Raw genomic sequence first — 19,867 nt, 5'->3', positions numbered from 1 at the left:
CTTTGGGCCTTCCCTGCCCCTCCCCCTCCCCCCTATTCTAATGTAACTGATCTCCTGTGAAGATTTCTTAAAGCTTCCCAGGTGGAAGACCACTGCTGGGTAACCGTTTCTCAGAGGGTGGCCCATGATCTCGGGAATTAGATTCATGGGGTGAATTTGTGAGAAATGCAGAACTGGCTTCCAGAGCAGCACTACTTGTCAGGATCTGCTTTGAGGGTTGGGGTGGCTGAGTGATCCCTGCGTCATTCTTAGGTACACTGAAGTTTGAGAACCATTGCTCTCAGGGCTGTTAAAAGCCTGCAAGTCACACCTTCCATAAATCTTTGCCTCCTTCCCTGCAGTTAATCACCTGATGTCCTTTGTCGAAGGCACAAGGCTTTGGTCTACTCTCAGGTTATTGTCTGGTTTTCTTCTTCTGCATTTGCAGTGTGTGTCTTCTTCCCTTCCCTTCTCCCACCTTCCATATGGTAGAATGTGGCTACGAGAGGGTAGGGACAGCTCAGCCCAGTGTTTTACATTTAATAAAGAAATGAATGTTTATTTTTATTTTTATTTTTTAAAGATTTTATTTATTTATTTGACAGAGATAGAGACAGCCAGCCAGAGAGGGAACACAAGCAGGGGGAGTGAGAGGAAGAAGCAGGCTCATAGCGGAGGAGCCTGATGTGGGGCTCAATCCCATAACGCCGGGATCACGCCCTGAGCCGAAGGCAGATGCTTAACCGCTGTGCCACCCAGGCGCCCCAAGAAATGAATGTTTAAATTCAATGTCCAAGTATAGTCTTTCCAAGACTGAGGCTGAAATATTAACCAGACTTTAGAACCCTAACTGCTGTGTAAAGTCTTCTGTGGCTTTCCCACACTGAAGGAGAGTCCTCCGTCCTAATGTGTGTTAAAAGGCACGGGGCTGTTTGCCTAAATGCTGTTGAAACTGGCCTCCGGGTCACAGCATGAACACCGGTATCAGGTGGTAACAGCCCCAAGGGACAGCAGCGACTTCCGCCCAGCAACAGCAGCCAAGCCTGCTGGGAAGAAAGGGTTGCAACCTTTAGAGAGACAAAGGGATGCTTTTCGGAAATGAAGAGTTCCTGCTCACAGACAAATAGGTCTTGAAAGTCACACGCTCTGGTATGGGCCCAACTGAACAGGAAAAAGGAGGACTTCTTATTTGTCAGGAGGTCTGCTTGAAATGAAAAGAAAAAAAAAGGACCCACTAAAATATTGCTTACTTCCTAGAGGGAAGGACATATTCTTGGATTGAATTCCAGAGGATGTCGGTCTCAACAAGGATGTCAGAACTAGCTCTGCCTTATTATGGGACTATTTGTTTGCCAAGAACCAAGAGTCACTCAAATCAGTTTAAGTAAAAGAAGGTTGATTTTAAAGACACAGTAGTAGTTGTACTTCCTTCTCTGTGGTCGTTTGTCAGCGCTGTGATGAGCAAGGTAGTCGTACTCACACGTTAGGTGTACAACATACGCAAAATTATTTTGGTAGCTCTTTGTGCATGGAAGGGATTTTTAAAGTTTTGGAGTCTCCAAACCGAAGACAAACTATTTATTTAAAGATTTTATTTTTAAATAATCTGTACACCCAACGTGGGGCTCAAACTCACAACCCTGAGATCAAGAGTCGCATGCTTGTCAGACTGAGCCCACCAGGCGCCCCCAGACAAACTTTAAAATGCTAACCACTTTGCCATGGCTATCAGGAAGCCTAGAAAGAAACTGAGTATTCACTTGCCAGCTCAGGACCCTGGGGGCCTGAGCACTTGAAGTCATCCACCAATTTTTCCTTTCTTTCTTTTGTTTAAAAATATGTTTGGAGTTTCATGTTTTAATTCTGTAAATCATCTTAAAGCCTTTTTAGAAGTTTCACTTAAAAAAAAAAAAAAACAACTAAAGAAAAAAAACCCCAACTTCCTTGCATGGAAGTTGATGTCCTGTGGTATAAACCTACCAATCATGGAAGTGTTCTGCCCCAGTTCAGACAGAGCCCCACCGTGAGCCCAGACCCTGCTGTCAGAGCCTGTTGGGCTCCTAGGCTATCATCTCAGGTGTATGCAAATAGACCGAATTCCCGGATGAGTTCACACCCTAGGGCTCATGCCATGCTTAACTTTCTCCTTCAGTTCTCGCACCTTGGTTCTGGGAGTTACATAAAAGATTGCATTGGAACCACCTCCACATTTCCAGAGACTTTTTTTCCTTCCTTGTTGAAAGCCAACTGGAAGATTCCAGGTTTTTGTTTTTGTTTTTTTGTTGTTGTTCTAAGCATGCCTCCAAATTTACTTTATGAGTGATTTGTTTCCCTGTTTGCAAAAGTAGGTGCTGAAACTCATCCATGTTTGGTGAACTGAAAATCAAGATAGGCTTTTTGGAAAGTTCATTAGCAATATTTAAAAACAAAGTACACGTCCAATTGTCTTGGAGTATAACCTGCAGATACACTTCCACCTGTTCTGAAGATACATTGTAAAACGATTTTTACTGCACATTTTGTTTGGCATAGCAAGCTGTGGAAACAGCCTAACTGTTCATCAACCCGGGGACTAAATAATGTATTATGGTTCATCCATAAAATGGAATGCTATGGAGCCAATAAAGAGAATAGGAGGATCATAATGTTCTGAAATGAAGCAACACATCATTAAATGAAGGAAAGCAAACAATAAAGGAATGTGTCCAGTATGCTTCATGTTTGTGGGGAAATAAAAAATATATATGCTTGAGTATGCATAGGTCAATTTCAAAAGGAAAAACAATAAATTGTTCAAAGATGTTGAATATTGTAGAAAAGAAGTGGAGCAAAAAATAGGCTTATTTTCAATGTCTACCCTTTTGTTCTGTTTGAAATTTTTATATGTGTACCTTTTTCACCAGTAAAAAACCAACAGATAAATGGCTTTGCTTGCACAAATCATACACATATGAACAAAGAATCTAGAGTTAGATGGGACTGAAAGCCTAACTCTGTCAGTTACGGGGACCTTGGGATGCTCCATAAAGTCTCTGTAAGTTACTTGTCGTAATTACCTCATTCGTGTGGGTTACTTGAAGATTAAGTTATGAACTGCATATGAAACAATATAGCCAGGACACAAGGCACTTTCCCAGTAAACGTAAATGTGTAATAATAATGGGGATGATGGTGATAATGAGAATGAACCTTTGTGGGCTTGCCATCTGCAAGGCACCATATTAAGAGCTTTACATTTAATCTTTGGAACAACCTTAGGAGGTAAGTACTACTTTCATCCTAATTGTACAGGTGGGAAAACTGAGGTACAGAGAGGTTAGGTAACTTGCCCCAAAAGACACAACTTGTCAGTGGTAGAGCTGGGATTCAAACACAGGTGGACTGCGTGAGCTCACCTGAGCTCTTTCTCATTTGCAGAATGGCCCTGTCCCTGCTGGACAGACAGCCCCACTCATGGCACAATTCTGAAGCAGATGAGAGAGTTAGTCTAGTTTCTAAGAGAAATGCTGGAAATATGTGTAAGCCTATGGCAATACTTTCCTATCCAACCCCACGTCAGAATATTACAATCAAAATGTCACATGGGTCTTTCCCGTGGAGGGTGTGGGGACTTTCCCTCTGCCCTTATTTCCTCCCAGCTGGATCCTCTCTGCTTGTGAATCCGGAATCACTGACAGAAACGCTGCTCGGAAATTACTACTTTGGGCTGAAGCCAACAGGGATTATGGGGTGTGGAGGGAGTGAGAGAACTGTCTTTTCTTTATTTATTATCTAGTAAATTTATTTTTTAAAAGATTTTATTTATTTATTTGACAGAGAGAGAGCACACAAGCAGGGGAGCAGCAGGCTGAGGGAGAAGCAGACTCCCTGCTGAACAGAGAGCCCCACATGGGGCTTGATCCCAGGACCCCGGGATCATGACCTGAGCTGAAGGCAGACACTTAACCTACTGAGCCACCTAGGTGCCCTAATAAAGAAATTTAAATACTAAGAGCCATGGGGGGCCTTGCTGTCTTTCATGAGGTGACACCATTGTCAGAATAGCTTCTCTCAGGATGATACACCAAGGTTCTCAGGGTAGTCAAGACCTCATATTTTCCTCAAGTAAGCATTTCCTTAATATTTAACCCAAGTTCTCTCAGTTGAATATTTAACTCAATTCTAATGTGCTGCCTTTGCTGGAAGAAGAGCTAGTCCTTGGCCTTCTCTTGACCTATCTTAAAATGAAGTGCCCTCGAGAACAACTACATGATGAATTCAGCCGCTGACAGATCCTGAGGAATCTGACGTTGAGACGTCTTAGGCTCTCATGGTTAGGGTGTTTTACTTTCTTTCTTTGTCTCGAGAATTACTCAGAATTATCTGAATAATTATTCCTCACTTCACCACTATTTACAAAGCTCTTATCACTCACTCACACTCAGTTAATTTAAAAAAAGCCCATTTTCCTGTGCCACCATCTCTTCACCCTTCTAATTTTCCAAACTATAGATCACTTTCTTCCTTTCTCTGTAAGATTTCATTTTGAAGAATCTGCTAGTCAAGGGATCCTTGGGGTACCAGTCAAAGCTGGACAGAACAACACCGGCTCTTTTGAAAGGATCATCCGTCAATCATTTCAGACTCATTGTCTTTCTTGACTAATGTAAGAAACAACTCAGGAGCCCTTGAGTTGCTCTTTTATGCTTGTCAAGCTCAACATTGGAAGTACCAGGCTTACCAAGATCTCCCAGGTACTGCTCTGGCCAGAGGCCAGGTTGTAGAGGAGAAAATCTCTTTCTTCACTGAGCATGCTGGGGAGAGGGGAGGCTCTTGATCAATGTGTTACATTAAATCAAACTGGAAAGGAATCTAAGAGAAAATTATTTAACCTATCTCCTGTTTATCTTTGTTTAAGTTCTGTCTTTGAGGTCTGCTTCTTCTCATACGTCAGAATTACAGACAGACATTGTATTGGCCAAGGTTGCAAAGTATGTTAGGGCTTATTCTGGAAAGGAAACGATGTGACAAAGCTGGTATTTTTAAAAATGCAATATACGGGGGTGTCTGGCTGGCTCAGTTGGACTCTTTACCCTGGGTTGTAAGTTTGAGCCCCACGTTGGGTGTAGAGATTACTAAAAAAATTAAAAAATATATAAAAAAAATAAGTTTATAAAAGTAAACAAACATTTTCATAGCAAGAGGTTATTCCCTAGGACCACAGATCCTTTCAAATGGGCCCTCTTTTAAAGTTAGTAAAATGTTTGTATTTTAGGGGCGCCTGGGTGGCACAGCGGTTAAGCGTCTGCCTTCGGCTCAGGGCGTGATCCCGGCGTTATGGGATCGAGCCCCGCATCAGGCTCCTCTGCTGTGAGCCTGCTTCTTCCTTTCCCACTCCCCTGCTTGTGTTCCCTCTCTCGCTGGCTGTCTCTATCTCTGTCGNAAAAAAAAAAAAAAAAAAAAAAAAATTAAAAAAAAAATGTTTGTATTTTAATCTGGAGAGATGTTTCCTCCAATACACTTTATGGGGCCATCCGTATAATATTATCTAACTCCCCAGATGTTTGTCCTCATTTTTCATGGTAGCTATTGCTGGCAGTCATTGGACTTGAAAGCCCTAGGAAGAAGGAAGCCTCATCAAATGAGAACTATGTCTGCAAACCTCAGAGGGCTGGTTCTGCAGGAGTATTTTCTATTTGCAGAGCACTGACCCCCAGAAAGAGCGAAAGCACCAGGATTTATGACTACAAAACCTGTAATTGTTGTATATCACCTTCCTTAGTGTCAACAAGGAGAATTCATTTTCCTCCTTTGTAACAGAAGAGAAAACTATGACTGTTTGCTTCCTTTTATCTCTTTCCAAAGTGAAAAGATGAATTTTTCTACAGAAAAATCTCTTTATTGTGATCTCTATAGAAGTTCCCCATGACAATGATTTATGTATCAAGTAATCTGGAAGGAGGAAATTAGCATCTACTTCTCCCAGACGGAAGACTCGAAGTGTGAAGAGGAAGAATGGCAATCTTCAAACGTACTAATGAAAACATTTGGTGCAATGAATAGCAAGTTGAATCAGCTACATGACAGAGCCTGACTTTTGATGTTTATCAGGGGGCTTTCCGGCTTTCAACCATTTTCTATAAATTCAGGCTTGTGCTCATTTACATACAAACATAATGAAGTAATCCACTGGCAGGCTAAACGGAGACCCAGGAATCAGGAATCATCTGTACTGGGGTTTCACATTCCTGTGATTGTCTGGTGATGCCTCCCTAAGCCAACAGTAAGCCCAGAGGGAAGCATGTGGACCAGGAAGCAGCACACCATTTCCTCTCTCTGCTTTAGGGGAGATAATGAGTGACTTACAGAGGAATTTAAGATCTCGTCTGTAAACTCACAGTAAATGAGTTGGGACCCAAAGAGGGTTTTCAGGAACGGTCATCAGTTTCTGTTTGCAAAAGGAGCTGATCTGATCTTGGTTTAGCAGCTGGAAGTCAAACAGCCTATTGAGCAAACCTCAGGTACATTTCAGACCCTTTCATATCACTGGCATTTGAGAATGAACACATTCAGACGCTGTGATTTTTTAACATGCCATTTATTTAAACCAAATCAATTTGTATTTTCCACCATCCAGGGTGTGGCTTTCAAAGATATTTAAAAAAATTTCATGTTTAGAGCAAACAATTTTGTTCAATGTCTATAAAAAACAAAATTACATTTTTGGAGGGAGTGGACCCTGTAACATGGGAAGTTGAAATTTGCTTCACTGAAATTCAAAGTTTTACATGTGAAAACAAACTCGTTTTGTTTTAGGATTGCCAAAATGTGTAAGAAGCCCTGGTGAAATATAAGAATTAATTTGGCAAAAGGCAAGAAGTATAATCATGGTTCCCACTACGTGAATTATCAGTGCATGAACTCAGGAAAGTAATGAGATCTTTGCAGTTTCACAGAGATTGAGCCACTTGATCGATCCCCTTTTGAAACAGTTTCAAAAGTACATCGTGTTATTTTGGAAACTGGCAAAGGTCTTGCTTTTGTACAAAAATCAGGTTTATCTGCTTAATTTCCATGTTTGTTGCATATCCATGGGTGGGTTTGCCCAAGAACTTGCTGGGGAAGAACTGCTGTGGACACAAGTTTCAGAGTTTGGCATTTTCAGAGATGTGTAAGTCCACTTCATAAAACATTCTAATTTACCTTTTTGGGTGTAAATCTGTATTTTTGTGTATAAAGTAAGGTTTATGAATATGACCAAGATGAAAACCAGAGGAAATGGACAGTGGCAAATAATTATCAATTTTAAATGTGGAAAGTAGGACAGAGACCCCACTGAAGAGGAAGCTCAACAGAGGCTTAGATTTTGGACTCAAATTGTCACTTAATAATTGCGTCCCACTGGGCAACTTACTAAGCCTCAGTGAGGATAGTTTTTCATTACTTCGGGGATGCAATAAAAACCACAAAGCATTATTCTGATTTTCCAAGGGTAGGAGCTGTGTAGGAAACAAAATGGATGAAATGTCTGAGAAGAGATCCAAGTGGGTAAGACACACAGATTTTCACGTTTGAGAGGCTAATAACTTCTTTCATGAAATATACAGCTCCACAACCTGAAACTTTCATAGGCATGTGATCATCACAGTAAAAGTCCTTTCGGTTTTCAGTGTTTTAAACAGGTCTACCCATCTGCTCAACCGTGGCTAGCGTATGTGTTGTTACAATGAAAGTTAGAATGATATGTTTCTTAATGGCTTAATTATTCCCTCCAAAGACAATTATATTTTGGAAGAAGCAGGGCTTTGTAGTGAAAACACACAGACCTGAAAGCAGTGCATTATTATTTTATTAATTTCTTCTTTTTACATTATGGGAAACATTCATCTATTTACAATTTTTTTTTGTCCACACACAATCTAGGTAAATAAGCCTATGAAATTCCACTTCATAAAGCCATAAAAATGTTCCCCACCCCTCCATCTGAAGGCTTTCAAATGAATCTTTTTTTTCCAAACCAAAATAATTTTTAAAAATTACATCGGGAATTCAGATTTGCTAGTGATTTACATTCCAGTTATTTAAAATATGCATCTAGACATGTTTTAAAAAAGAAATGGTAAATTCACAAGGATAAGGCTTAAATTAAAGTGGTAATGCACAGTAAAACATTAAGGAAACATCTATAAATAACAGAAATATATTACAAATAAATTAGTTCTATTTACCATTTCAAATATTAAAAATCTTTAATCCATTTCTTCATCTCTCTTTACAAAAAGGTTATGTGAATTGTATGGAAACATCTGCAAAAAATATAATAAATACTTAATTTCTTTGAACGTTTTTTGATGCGGGAGACAAACTTCTTTTGTAATTCCCCCCCTCCCCAAGAAAATGCCCAAACAGCTTTATACCAAAGTTAAACAAAATAAGTAATTTTTCAGGGTACATACATTTTCCATTATGAACTAAAAAACATTTCTACAAATACATCAAAAAGAACAATGTAACAAAGGTTATGCTCATGGATGTCAGCTTAAGGGGGCAAGTGGTTAACAAGCAGCTTTATGTGGGGTCATGTTTTAAGATCAATAATTAGCTTTTTATAAAGTGTTTGTACAATTTGTGTTTTTAAGGAAGGCAAAGGTCATGATGCCTGTAGGCATTCAGCTAAAAGATTTAAAATTCTTACCAAAAATAGCTTATGAATATACAAATACCATTCACATAGACAAGATAAATAGACCTTCTCTTGTCTCTCTTTAAAATATCCTGGGCTAAACCAGTTTCCAAAGAAAATACTGTAGGATGATCTTGAATCATATTAGAAGTCTATTTCTTAATCCCAATCTCATCTCTACCTCAGGGCATGGAGCTGTAGTTGGGAACATGGGTCTTCCAGTGGATGTCCCTTCCTTTACATTAATCTATGAGTTCCAAGTCATTTTCGGGATTGAATGTGACTATAGGCTACCCAAGGCGGCAGTTGGCCTTACTTGATGCAAACTTTGTGTGACCTTCCATTGCTGCTACAAAGCAAAGCAAAGGTATATTCTTTTTAACACAAGCGAACACTTGAAGTTCGAAATCTCTGTAAGCGCCAATCATGCAAAGCACGCAAGGTGCTTTGTTCACTCTAGTTAAAAGTTGGTTGGTTGGTTTTTAAATAAGTTAGTAGCCCTTTTCTTGTAAACCACAGCAGTAAACATTTGTGCCCTGTGTATAAAGATAGCTCAAAGCATCAATGGCTCTGAGAGGTAGCGAATTCCCTAGTGGTTTTAGAATATGTCCGTGAAAATAGTTGTTGCCAGAACCCATCACCTCTCTTAATTTCATAAATAAAATTAAATTAGCACCTGGCTACGAGAGTGTACTTTTTAAAAGAGCTCTGGTGCAAGCTTATTTGATGTGTGGTTTTAGTCCATCATTTTTTCAATGGTAATTTCTAATGCTTTGGGGTGGGAGCTGGACATAAAATGCCAGTGATACTTTAAGATTACCATATCCTAAATGTTTAAACTGCTACGAGTAAGGGCATTTAAAGAGAACTTCAGCTAGATGCACAGTGCACACTGCCTAAAAACGCAAATCCACATTCTCCGCCAAAAGCCTGGGTTTCTTTCAGTGCTCGTGGATCATGACTTTTCCCCCCTTCCTCGTGGTTGCTGAACCTTTCAGGTCAAATTTCTTCTCTCACCACCTGGGACCTCAAGATGAGGGGCAGCTCTTTGGAATGAGGCTGCTATCTACTTGGGTAGAAAATTGATTTTCCCAGTTGGGCGTAGGACACAGTCCTTAGGCTGGGGTGTGATAGGGCTCTGGCTAGTAGTGAGAGAAGACCAAAGGAGAAAATATGTCTGCGTTACAAACTACTGGGTCACAACAGATGGATGTGTAGCATTCAAAGGGATGATGGGAAAATCCAGACTTCTCTCTGAAAACACCCTAGCTGCCATTTACAGCACTTCTTAAGCAGATGTGTACTTACATATGTGTAATTAGGTAGGCCCCCCAGGATGGACACTAACAAATTAAGAAGACCAACACTTTCCCCTTTAAAGACCCCCACCACAACAACAATATAATACACATAGTACAATAAAAGTTGATAAAACATTTCAGGTCTAAATTTTCTTAATAATAGGACAAAAAAAATCCCCCTTATGTACTATATCTGAAACTATCAGTGCTTCCTTGCCTTTCTTCATTTTATTGCCTTTCAGAATAGATTAATTTCCCTGAAAGATCGAATTTACAATCTTCTGCTGATTGAAACATTTGAAGCAGTGATTGATGGAGTAACAGTGAGGCAGTTTGTGCAGCTGTGAGTGAAGCAGGTACCCCCAGCACCTGCAGATTTCGCTTCTCCCTTCCCCACTACGTATCCAGGCCCCCCACCCCCAGCCCATCTTGGTCCCCTCTTGGATTGTCACTCATCGATTCCGCTGAGATGGCATGATTTCTGAGGTTGGAAATAAAGTGCTCCCTCTGCTTTACAAAATAATAACCGTTTAGGGGAAATAGAGGGAATCGGAGCCCTAGTTTCTTTCACGTGGAAGACGGTTAAGTCCCAAAGGGTCACCCGGTGATATTGGATTTCTGAAATACCCTATGATTTTATATTGCTGAGCTCTAGGGACAGACTAGCTCGGGAGAACTGAGGATGGTGGGCGACCTACAGGGGCCATGTCTACACAGGTGGGTTCGGTTCTGCCAAGTAAAGGAAGGGCCGGCTCTCCGGATGCGGCAGGGTGACGCGTCAGTACGGGGGTGGGGGCGAAGCTCGGTGGAGAACGTGGGCAAACCGGTCCGGGCGGCGGGGGCTACTGGGGGACGGCTCCTGCAAGACCGACAACTACACCGCGACAGTGGAAGTCACTGAGCTCCGGGACAGAGCTGCTCGGAGGGTGGGCAGGGGGCGGGGGGACGACGGAGCGCGGAGGCGGCGCGGCGGGGCCGGGCGCTCAGAGCCGGGTCTGCGCCTCGGGGATGTAGATCTCGATGCTCTCGGCGCTCTCGGTGGCCGAGTTCTGGCGGACGGACGCGGCGCGCTTGGCGGCCATCAGGCGCTTGCGGGCCTCCTGGCGCTGCGAGCTCTCCAGCGAGCGCTCCCGGATCAGCGGCGCGGGGCCCTTCGCCGGCTTCTTTGGCACTGGAGGAGGGGCCCTTCTCTCCTGATCAAAGCAGAAGGTTCAGGACATTACACAGCTTCTCAGGACAAGCTTGGGAAAAACTGGGATAGGTCAGCAGTTAGAACACGCACACTTTTTTTTTTTTTAAACCTAAGGGTGGTTAGTTCTGATCTGCACACTGTAAATATATATATATTATATGTGTATATATATATATATATATATTTCTTTATTATTCTGGCTTGGGTATTCAAAAGTTGCAGGGGGGGAAAAAAAGGAATACCGGTAAACTTAAGGACAAGGGTAAGGCTGAATTGCAGAACTAGTCTCTCCAAGGGAAGGATGTGGGTATTTAAAATGCCCCCTGCTGAAAGGCTGCGGCTCCCAGCACATTTAGTGTGGTTCCTCTGGAGGCTCCAGACTCTTCCGGGTGCCAGGGATGGGTTAGGTGGCAGCGGCAGCTCCGGGAACTCTGCGTCCCCTCTAAGGAGGCGAGGCAACGGTTGCAAGCTCGGCTCAGAGTTTAAAAACATCCCCGCCCTCTCCCGGGGCCCACCCAAACCTAAATGGCCAAAGAAGAGATGATAAGACTGTGTTTCTTTAGCTTTCCTGATGCCAAAGTGAGTTATTATACCCGTTTGCACATCACACACAAACACACAGCGATATACTTTCCGGGGTCACCCTGGAGAAGGGACACTGAGAGTTCCTCTAATGGGGGTGGGAGTGGGGAGGGGGGGCAGGAGGGCTGGAGTCAGTTCCAAGATAGCTTCTAAGACATCCCGCTGGGATGTCACTCCTTAGAGGCCTCGGGGTGGCTGTGGTGGCCCAGACGGCAATTCCAATCACAGGGACAGACACTGTGCTGTGAAAATTTAACACAGGACTGAAAGAAGCTCCCCCGCAGCATCAGCAAACTATGAAATGGCTGGATATTTTTAAATGCCACTGCAAAAACAAAAGCCATTCAACACTTGGGTTGCAGGGGGAAAAAGGCAGTGGGAAAGAGCAAATCTAAACCACGAAGGAATTTTTAAGGTTGGTGAGCTTTCAGACTCCGAAAAGGTCCGCGTGAATCTGTTGTTTCCATTTTGAGTGAAATACCTTCAGTTCTCATGACACAACTGTGAGAGTTATCTTAAAATAGGGATTCTATGATTCTCCAAGGGGCACTCTTTGTGCCTTCACACTTGCACACTCATCGCTGCAAATCCTCCTCCCGTGCCTGGGTGAAGTGTCTGGATAAATTTACTACGTTGGAGTTGCCCGCAGGCTGTTTAAAGTGGAGTCTGGGTGGACAGAAAAGGGAAGTACAGAGTGCAAACAATATTTGGCCAACTCTGATTGTGCTCCTTCGTTTCTTCCCCTCAAGTTCATGGGGTGCTGAAAAGCTCTGGTCATAGACAAAGTGTATAAAAATTTAGAAATCCAGTTCACTAATGACTCACTGTGTAAATGTCAACAGGGTACATATGTCAATTCTAAGCATCACAATTTTTGGATAGTTTAAATCTTCATTGTTGGGTAACTTGGTGATATTTTGTAAAGTAAGAATATTGGAAACTTTTTAGTCACATCATCCTTTACTTGCACTTAAAAAAAAACAGTAATATTTGAAAAAAATCAATGAATGAGAAATGAAACAGATCAGCTCTAGAAACTAAGTTACCAGTGTGCATGTGCGTCTGTAGCATTGTCTTAAAATAAGAACAGTTTGAATGCTCATTTAGTAGACAGTTTTAAACACAGATTAAAGAAAACTAGATGGAGTGCCGATGTCTGGCTTCCCAAGCATGAGGCCACACGTATATCAATGGTACTTTCATGCTTAACACTAAAACCCCCAGGTTGATGGTGATAGCGTTGGAGATGAGGGACAATGTCAATTATGCATTGGCCCTGCGGACTGCATTTCTCCTGGGAGTCTGCTGACCCTATGAACCCGGACACTATGATGGAGAGCCGCAGAATGGACTGGATTGCTGTTAGCTCTCTGATAGGTAAGGAGATCTGAAAAGGGCAGGGCCTCCAGCACTTCATGGGAGTAGCCAAGCCTACTCTTTACAAGTTCAGTCTTTGGAACTGTTTGACCTCAGGCCATAGGAAAGCAAAGGGTTAAAAAAGTCAAGCAGGACAGGCCAGCCTAGGGAGGTGGATATTGGATACCTGTGTGAGCCTGGTGGAACCACCATAATCAAATGTGAAAATTGCAGTTTACTCATTAAAGTAAAAGAATTTGAGTCTTTATTTCTAGACTGTTGAATGAGGAACCCAGAGAGCAATAGTCCCCAAGGCAAATCAACCCACAGTAAAACTCTTAAAAAAAAAAAAAATCCCAACATTTATGATTACTGTGAAACTTTATGGTGTATATTTTTAAACTTGAACAACAGTGGTTTCTTTATTACTATATTTATGAAATGATTATCAAAGTCGGTTAGTTTTCAGGACTTCCTATTTTTCTCGAAAACACATCCTAGGGGTGTAAGGAAGTTGAACTCTTGCTCTATATAGTCATGCACTGAAGATGTCATTTATTTTAGTTTAAAAAGCAAAATGGAGGCAGTTCCTTCCAGTGACTAAAATGGTTTAACTTAAAGTTTAATTAACAAAAAAGCCACATTCCCATTTTCCAATTCACAAAGACAGGTTTTTCTTTAGAAATATGCCTGAAACATATTACAGATAATATCCCAAATGATTACTATGTAAACATTGTCATTACAATGAGATTAATATGATATCAGCTCCATTTCACATTGTAAACAGCAAGACTGAATGCAGAAGCCTATTTAGACTGTCCAGTGTTTGTGCAGGTTTTTAAATGAACCATACAAAATCTACATTGTTCTACCTTCTTGTCAAGAGGATCCATCTGTTTCCAATTATTGGCCTTTAACTGATGAAGTTCATCAAATTTCATACTAATATTTTCTATGGACAACTGCAGCATGTCCCAGAACCCCGCCAAGTCCTGGGAGGTGGGCCTCGGATGAGCATTGGGATTCTGTACAAGAGAAAGAAAAACATTCATGCTTTAGAGGCAGTCTGGGACAACAAGCACAGGACCCAAGGGGTATTTTCAAATATTTCAAATAACATAAGGGAGATGAGTTCCTTTCAGCTTTCAAATAGGAGCTAAAAGTGAGGCTACAAATGGTAATCCTATCTATCTATCTACCTGCCTATCTATCTATATCTATCTATAAAGATTTATGAAGGAATAATTGACAAATAACAACTGTAAGATATTTAAAGTGTACGACGTAATGACTGGATATATACACACATTGCGTAAGGACACATCCCATAGAATTAATAAGCGCGTCCATCACATCACATATTTATCTTTCTGTGCGTGCGAGAGCATTTGAAGTTCTACTCTCAGCAAATTTCAGTTTTACAATAGTGTTATCAGCTATAGTCACCATTTTGCACATGAAAACCTCGGACCTTAATCATTTCATAACCGAATATCTGTACCTTTTACCAATCTCTCCCTTTTCCCCCACCCTCAAACCCCTGGCAACCATTTTTCGACTCTCTCTTTCTACAAGTTTGATCGTTTTTTAAAGATTCCATTTCAAATGGTAATTTTATACACTCATCTGTCTGAGTCAGTGATTCTCAAATGTCAAGGTCGTAAAACTCTTCTTTTGTAACACAACATCTATCAATGTGGTATGGGGAGAGGGTCCAAACTTTTCAAAAAACTATAACAAGATGCGTTTAAAACATATTTAAATGAAGATACCATCTCTGGGGAAAAAATGCAATATATTATTATTAGAGTTGGAATCCTGCTCCATGCCATCCAACTTATTCAGAGAAAAGATAGGGAATCTAAAATAAGATTTGTTTTAACAATCGTGTTGAGTGAAACAATAGGGTAAACAAATGATGAGTAATAAAATAATTGGATTTTTAAAGTACTATGCATTTCACAATTACGATGTTACTAGTATAGGAAGTCATTTTATCACACAAGTACTTCGACAAAATCATTTGGAAATGAATTAGTTTCAAATCAACCATAACATAAAATAGCAAATGTGAGAACACATATCTATACATTCACACAGATGTCTGTAATGACCCACTTTCTAGATAATATTAAATGTTCTTCGGTGTCTAAGGATTGACTTTTTTTTTTTTTCCCCTTCCATATACCCCTGAGAGGTATTACAAAGTATGAGCCACTAATTTATATGATGTAAAACAGACAAAACATAACTAAGAGATCGAAGGGGTCATGCTCATTGTTAATCATGACCACCAATGGTAGCTAAAGGCATTCGTGATTAGCTGGGTGGGAGCCTCTAGATGTCAGAAGCCTCCATCTGGGTCAGTTTTGGTTACCTGTGGGTATTCAGGGCACTCTGATATACTACGAAACCTCATGCCATATAATAACCTGAGGGCATTTTGTACTTTAAAAACCAACTTTCAGAAAGTGCAAGGTCAGTGCTCATCAAAGTTAATAGGTTGGAAAGAACTTTTTAGCCCTTGATGGACTAACATTATTGGTCTGGTTTCAAAATGAATACAAATAAAAATGTACTTATAAACTTATACTTCTCAAACTACCCATAGTTCTGGAATTCATTGGAAGACATAATTTTTGAAGTTTGTAAGTATTTGGTTTAAACTCAAGTCTACTGACACATGAATTACACTAAGGAATTTCTCTGGAGTATTTTCATTTAGTAAGTTAAAAAAAAGTTTCTCAACACCTAGGTTCAGAACAGACAGATAATGGCTTTAACAAAGTACATTGCAAATGGAGTTTTATGGTCTTTATCTCACCAGTAACTAAGAACTAAATTGTTCATATTTTGGAGTTTACTAAAGTGTTTTAGGTCACTGGCAAAATTGTTTCAGTCAGCAATGCATTAAGTGTTAGGTAGGCCTGCAGTTTGTTTAATTCTGTATGATGGGCAATTTGTTCCCTCCTCACCAAGAATCTCTTTGGCCCTGCATTGTCAAGGGGACAGATGAGGAAGCAGAGAGAAAGAGAATCTGTGGGTCATGTGACATTCCACGCACAAGGAGTTGCAGCTCTTGCCTAGGTCAGAGGTGGTGGAGGGTGTGGAAGGTTGAAGGGAGCTGGGTTCCTTAGTTTAGTTTTGTTGGGAAAAGTAATGCTCATCCATTTATTCTATGCCTGACAGTCTAGTCTGGAATAATATGCAAGTATTTGTAAGTATTTTCCTCCCCAGCGTAAGAACTCAAGGAAGGAGTCCGGTTGGGCCAATCTTGGCTGCACTTTTGTGCAGCTTTATAGAACTAAGCAATGCCACCACACGGCCACCATGCTTCTTGCTGCAGAGGTGAAGCTGACTGATCAGCCCCATGTCTTTCTAAGAGGGTGAGGACTAGAACTCAAATCTTGGGAATCTTGGGGGTTGAGGGGAGATCAAACAGGGAAAGAGGTCAAACAGACTGGGATTTGCATCTTATCTCTGCCTCTTACCCTGTCACCCTGGCCAAATTATTTATCTATTATTTTTTATTCCTGGCCAAGTTATTTAGCTTTTCCACCTCCATTTTCCTCAACTGTAAAGCTGTCATCAAAATAATGTCGTTATCTGACCCATAGGGTCGCTCTGAGGATTTAACCAGTTCATGTAACTAAAAGCCCTCAGCATGGCACCGGGCACCTGGTGTGCTCTCCATCTTCCCTTCCGGGGCGGGACTTGAAGCCCCCATCAGTGGCCCTTTGCCGGAAGTGCAGTTCCACTTCCTACCTCTAAGCGCTGCCTACATTTCCAACTAAGTTCCTCTACTGGCTAAGGCAAGTGAGCCCGTCAGGGACTGGGAAACGTCAAAAGCCGGCTTTTTCAAAGTTAACCTTTCCTAGAAATCTGCAAAGTTTTCAAAACGTCTTGTTTGTGATTTCATCTTCAAAATCTGCAGTGTTTGCATTCTACCTCATAATATACCTGCTTATTCTATAATTGTTAAAAAGTGTGCTGTGTTTGCCCTAGAGTGTGTACACTTTGGCTTCCCTCCATCCTTTAGCTAATTTGAGAAATAGAGCTTTATCTGAACTTTTATACATTTAAGGACCAAAGAATCATGTTAACTAAGATCCGTACAGATTAACAAGTTTACAAATTAGCAGGAATTCTGTTCGTGGCACATAGTGAAGCTCAATAAAATGTTTGTTGAATTCACTTACCCATACATTTACTAATCTATATTATCTCTATCCAGAATAGAATTTCTGAGAAGGTGGAAGAAGGGCCAGGTAAATTTGCTGAGGGGGGGAAACAAACTACAGGGTAGGGGGTGGGTATGAGGAGGAGGGAAAGGATTGCCCCAAAGGGAGGTTCCAGAAAGAGAAGACTGGTGAAGAAGGACAGAGAACACCAACTTTTGCATGCTTTCAATTTTCTCTTGATTGAACCCTGTCTCGATAAATCCCATTCAGTCTATATTTGTCCTTGTTAACAAGAAGATGTGGTTAAAGTTCTAAAATCATAGTCAACTAGATTGCAAATAATCATGTTTTTACTTTCCACAAGATAAACATGTTGCTTTTCATGTTCTTTATTTTAAGCAAGCTTGACCAACAATTGACCAATAAAAGCTATTCTTGTGGAACGACACTTGCAGACACAGTAGGCTTTTATTTTTTTTTAAGGCGTATGTATGTGAGGAAGCTCTTGCCCTTGTATTTTGCAGCCAATTTAAAAAATGTTGTTGATGTTAGTGGTGTTTTTGTCCTTCGTTTTGCTTTATTTGGTTTTGGTATGTCCGAGAAGGATGAATGATTCATCTGTCTCAAGGAGATCAAATCTACACTTTGGCCTGCCGTCCACCTCTGGCCTTGAATGAAAACTGAGAGCCCTGATGATGAAATAGGCACCAACGGCTATTTCAGAAGGACAATCATTATCCAGAATGGTTCTCTGTAATACTATTTTTGAAATATCAGGCTGTTCCATGTTTCGGTAAGAATAATGAAATCGGGGCTGCCATGCGAAAGCCAGGAAAACGGAAAAATTTCCGTTACGAAAAAACAAAACAAAACAGGAAATGGAGTTTCAACTTGATTGGATTTTTCTCCTAAGATTATTTAGGTATAAAATAAATATTTCCAATTTTAAGAAAAGCAGGAAATAAGATTCATCAGAAAATTCTATTCCAGGTAAGAGAGTCCAATGGGCCTTCATTTGGTTCAAAATCAGTTTTACTTTAGTTGCGCCAGTCTTGACAACACGTTCTCCTCCTGACTAGGAAGTGGTAGTGATGGGGAATGTTACCTACCAGGTTTTCTTCACACAGTTCTCTGAACTGGTAGAATTTCTGGGCCATGAGAAGTTGGGCACTGCCAACTGCGGTTCGGATTTTCCCTAGAACTGAAAAGAGCAAACATACAAGAAGTTTACACGTTATGCCTCACGGTTGAGATTTAGTCTGGTAAAGCAAAGAGGAAGTTATGCTGCAATAATTAGGGAAAACAGCACACATACAGCACGTGAACACACACACACACAACTGCCCAGCTGCCGTTGTTACTCTGCTAGTCTATGGAACAGAAGCTCCTAGGGTAAAGTAAAGTATAAAATCAACTTGGAAAAAAACCATAGCTCATCCCCCATATTTCTTAGGAATAACGGAGTTTTCCATCACAGCACTAGAGGTTACAAGAGGCAAATAGGGTCCCCCCTCTTTTATGGCAAGGGTGAATTTCAAGTGTTTATCAGTATAGTTATGGATTTATTTGTGTCAGCCATCATGGTCTGCTAGTTCGCTTTTCTAATCCAAATCCAAACGCAAGAAAAGCAATCCTGACTTGGGGGGGGGGAGATCTCTTGGCACTCACCATATCCTATCCATAGCCTTCAGTATTTTTCCGGAGCCCAGCCACCGGGACTGTCAGGAAAGCGCCATGGTCAGTTGAAAGATTTTCTAAGGAATGAACATTTTCAGCCTGTTGCCTAGGGAACGCCAGCACCGTTCCAGCTTTTCCACTCCACAGACCAATTTTATTGTTAATATACGTTTAATTCCCTATGCACTGTGCTGAAAATCTCCGTTGCAAGCTACTTCTTGTCTTCGGTGCAGACTAAGGCGAGAACCTTTCAACTGACGGGCGTGCTGAGACGGGCGGAACCGCTCCGCGCAGATCTGTCCCGTGGTCTGCATTGTCCCAAGGCCCTCCCTCCGCCCGGTGGGAACCGGGGCACAGCTGCGCGGCTGGAGCGCTGCCACCAGGCAGTTCTCAGCACGCCCTCCCTGTCGGGAAGGAAGGGGAGAAGGCGCCCTGCTCGCCCCTTCCCCCGGCCCCGCACAGAATACCAGACAGGGAGGCTCCCCCGCAGGGCACTTGCCCCGCGTGGAAATGCGCGCGGGGACGTGTCCTAAAGGATCGAAGCGCTGTTTGTGCCGTTGTTGTTAGGCTGTGAACCGACAGAGCCTGAGACCCAGGGCGGAGTGAGGTCTCCCTTTCTCGACCTCAGCCCCCACAGAGTCTGAGAAGGAAACAAAAGAAAAGGAAACTTCATCTTGCCGCAGGGTTTTCTAGTAATTTTCTGCTCTGTTTAAAACTGCCAGGCTAAAAAAATCCCCCCCAAACAAAACAAAAACAAAAACAAAACCCAAAAACACAAAACATAAAATACTGCCAGGCTAGATAATGGTTTAGGATGCACATTATACCTCGGCATGACTCAAACATTTCAGCATCCCCCACATGGAAGTCGGGGCGTTCATGCACTCTCTGTCACCTGTCAAAGCTAACAGCCCCCCCCCCCGCAGGAATTGCC

At 41.6% G+C, this 19,867-nt stretch overlaps 1 protein-coding gene across 11 annotated transcripts in view; it reads right to left on the bottom strand.

Moving 5' to 3' along the window:
- Nucleotides 1–7,801: 7,801 nt before the first annotated feature.
- The window catches only part of DLGAP1 (DLG associated protein 1), an 859,965-nt gene continuing 847,899 nt past the window's right edge, over nt 7,802–19,867 (bottom strand). For all 11 annotated transcript variants that reach the window (XM_034642364.1, XM_034642367.1, XM_034642366.1 and 8 more), the window contains 3 exons: nt 18,366–18,457; nt 13,948–14,100; nt 7,802–11,135 (listed from right to left, as the gene is read on the bottom strand). In XM_034642364.1, the coding sequence (XP_034498255.1) occupies nt 10,926–11,135; nt 13,948–14,100; nt 18,366–18,457 (455 nt within the window). In that variant the 3' untranslated portion in view covers nt 7,802–10,925. The remainder of the gene's footprint in view (nt 11,136–13,947; nt 14,101–18,365; nt 18,458–19,867) is intronic.

The sequence above is a fragment of the Ailuropoda melanoleuca genome, chromosome 14 (assembly GCF_002007445.2).
Source record: "Ailuropoda melanoleuca isolate Jingjing chromosome 14, ASM200744v2, whole genome shotgun sequence".
Taxonomy (NCBI): Eukaryota; Metazoa; Chordata; class Mammalia; order Carnivora; family Ursidae; genus Ailuropoda; species Ailuropoda melanoleuca.
Note: the sequence above shows the minus strand (reverse complement) of the source record. Positions and strands in the feature narration are given on the sequence as shown.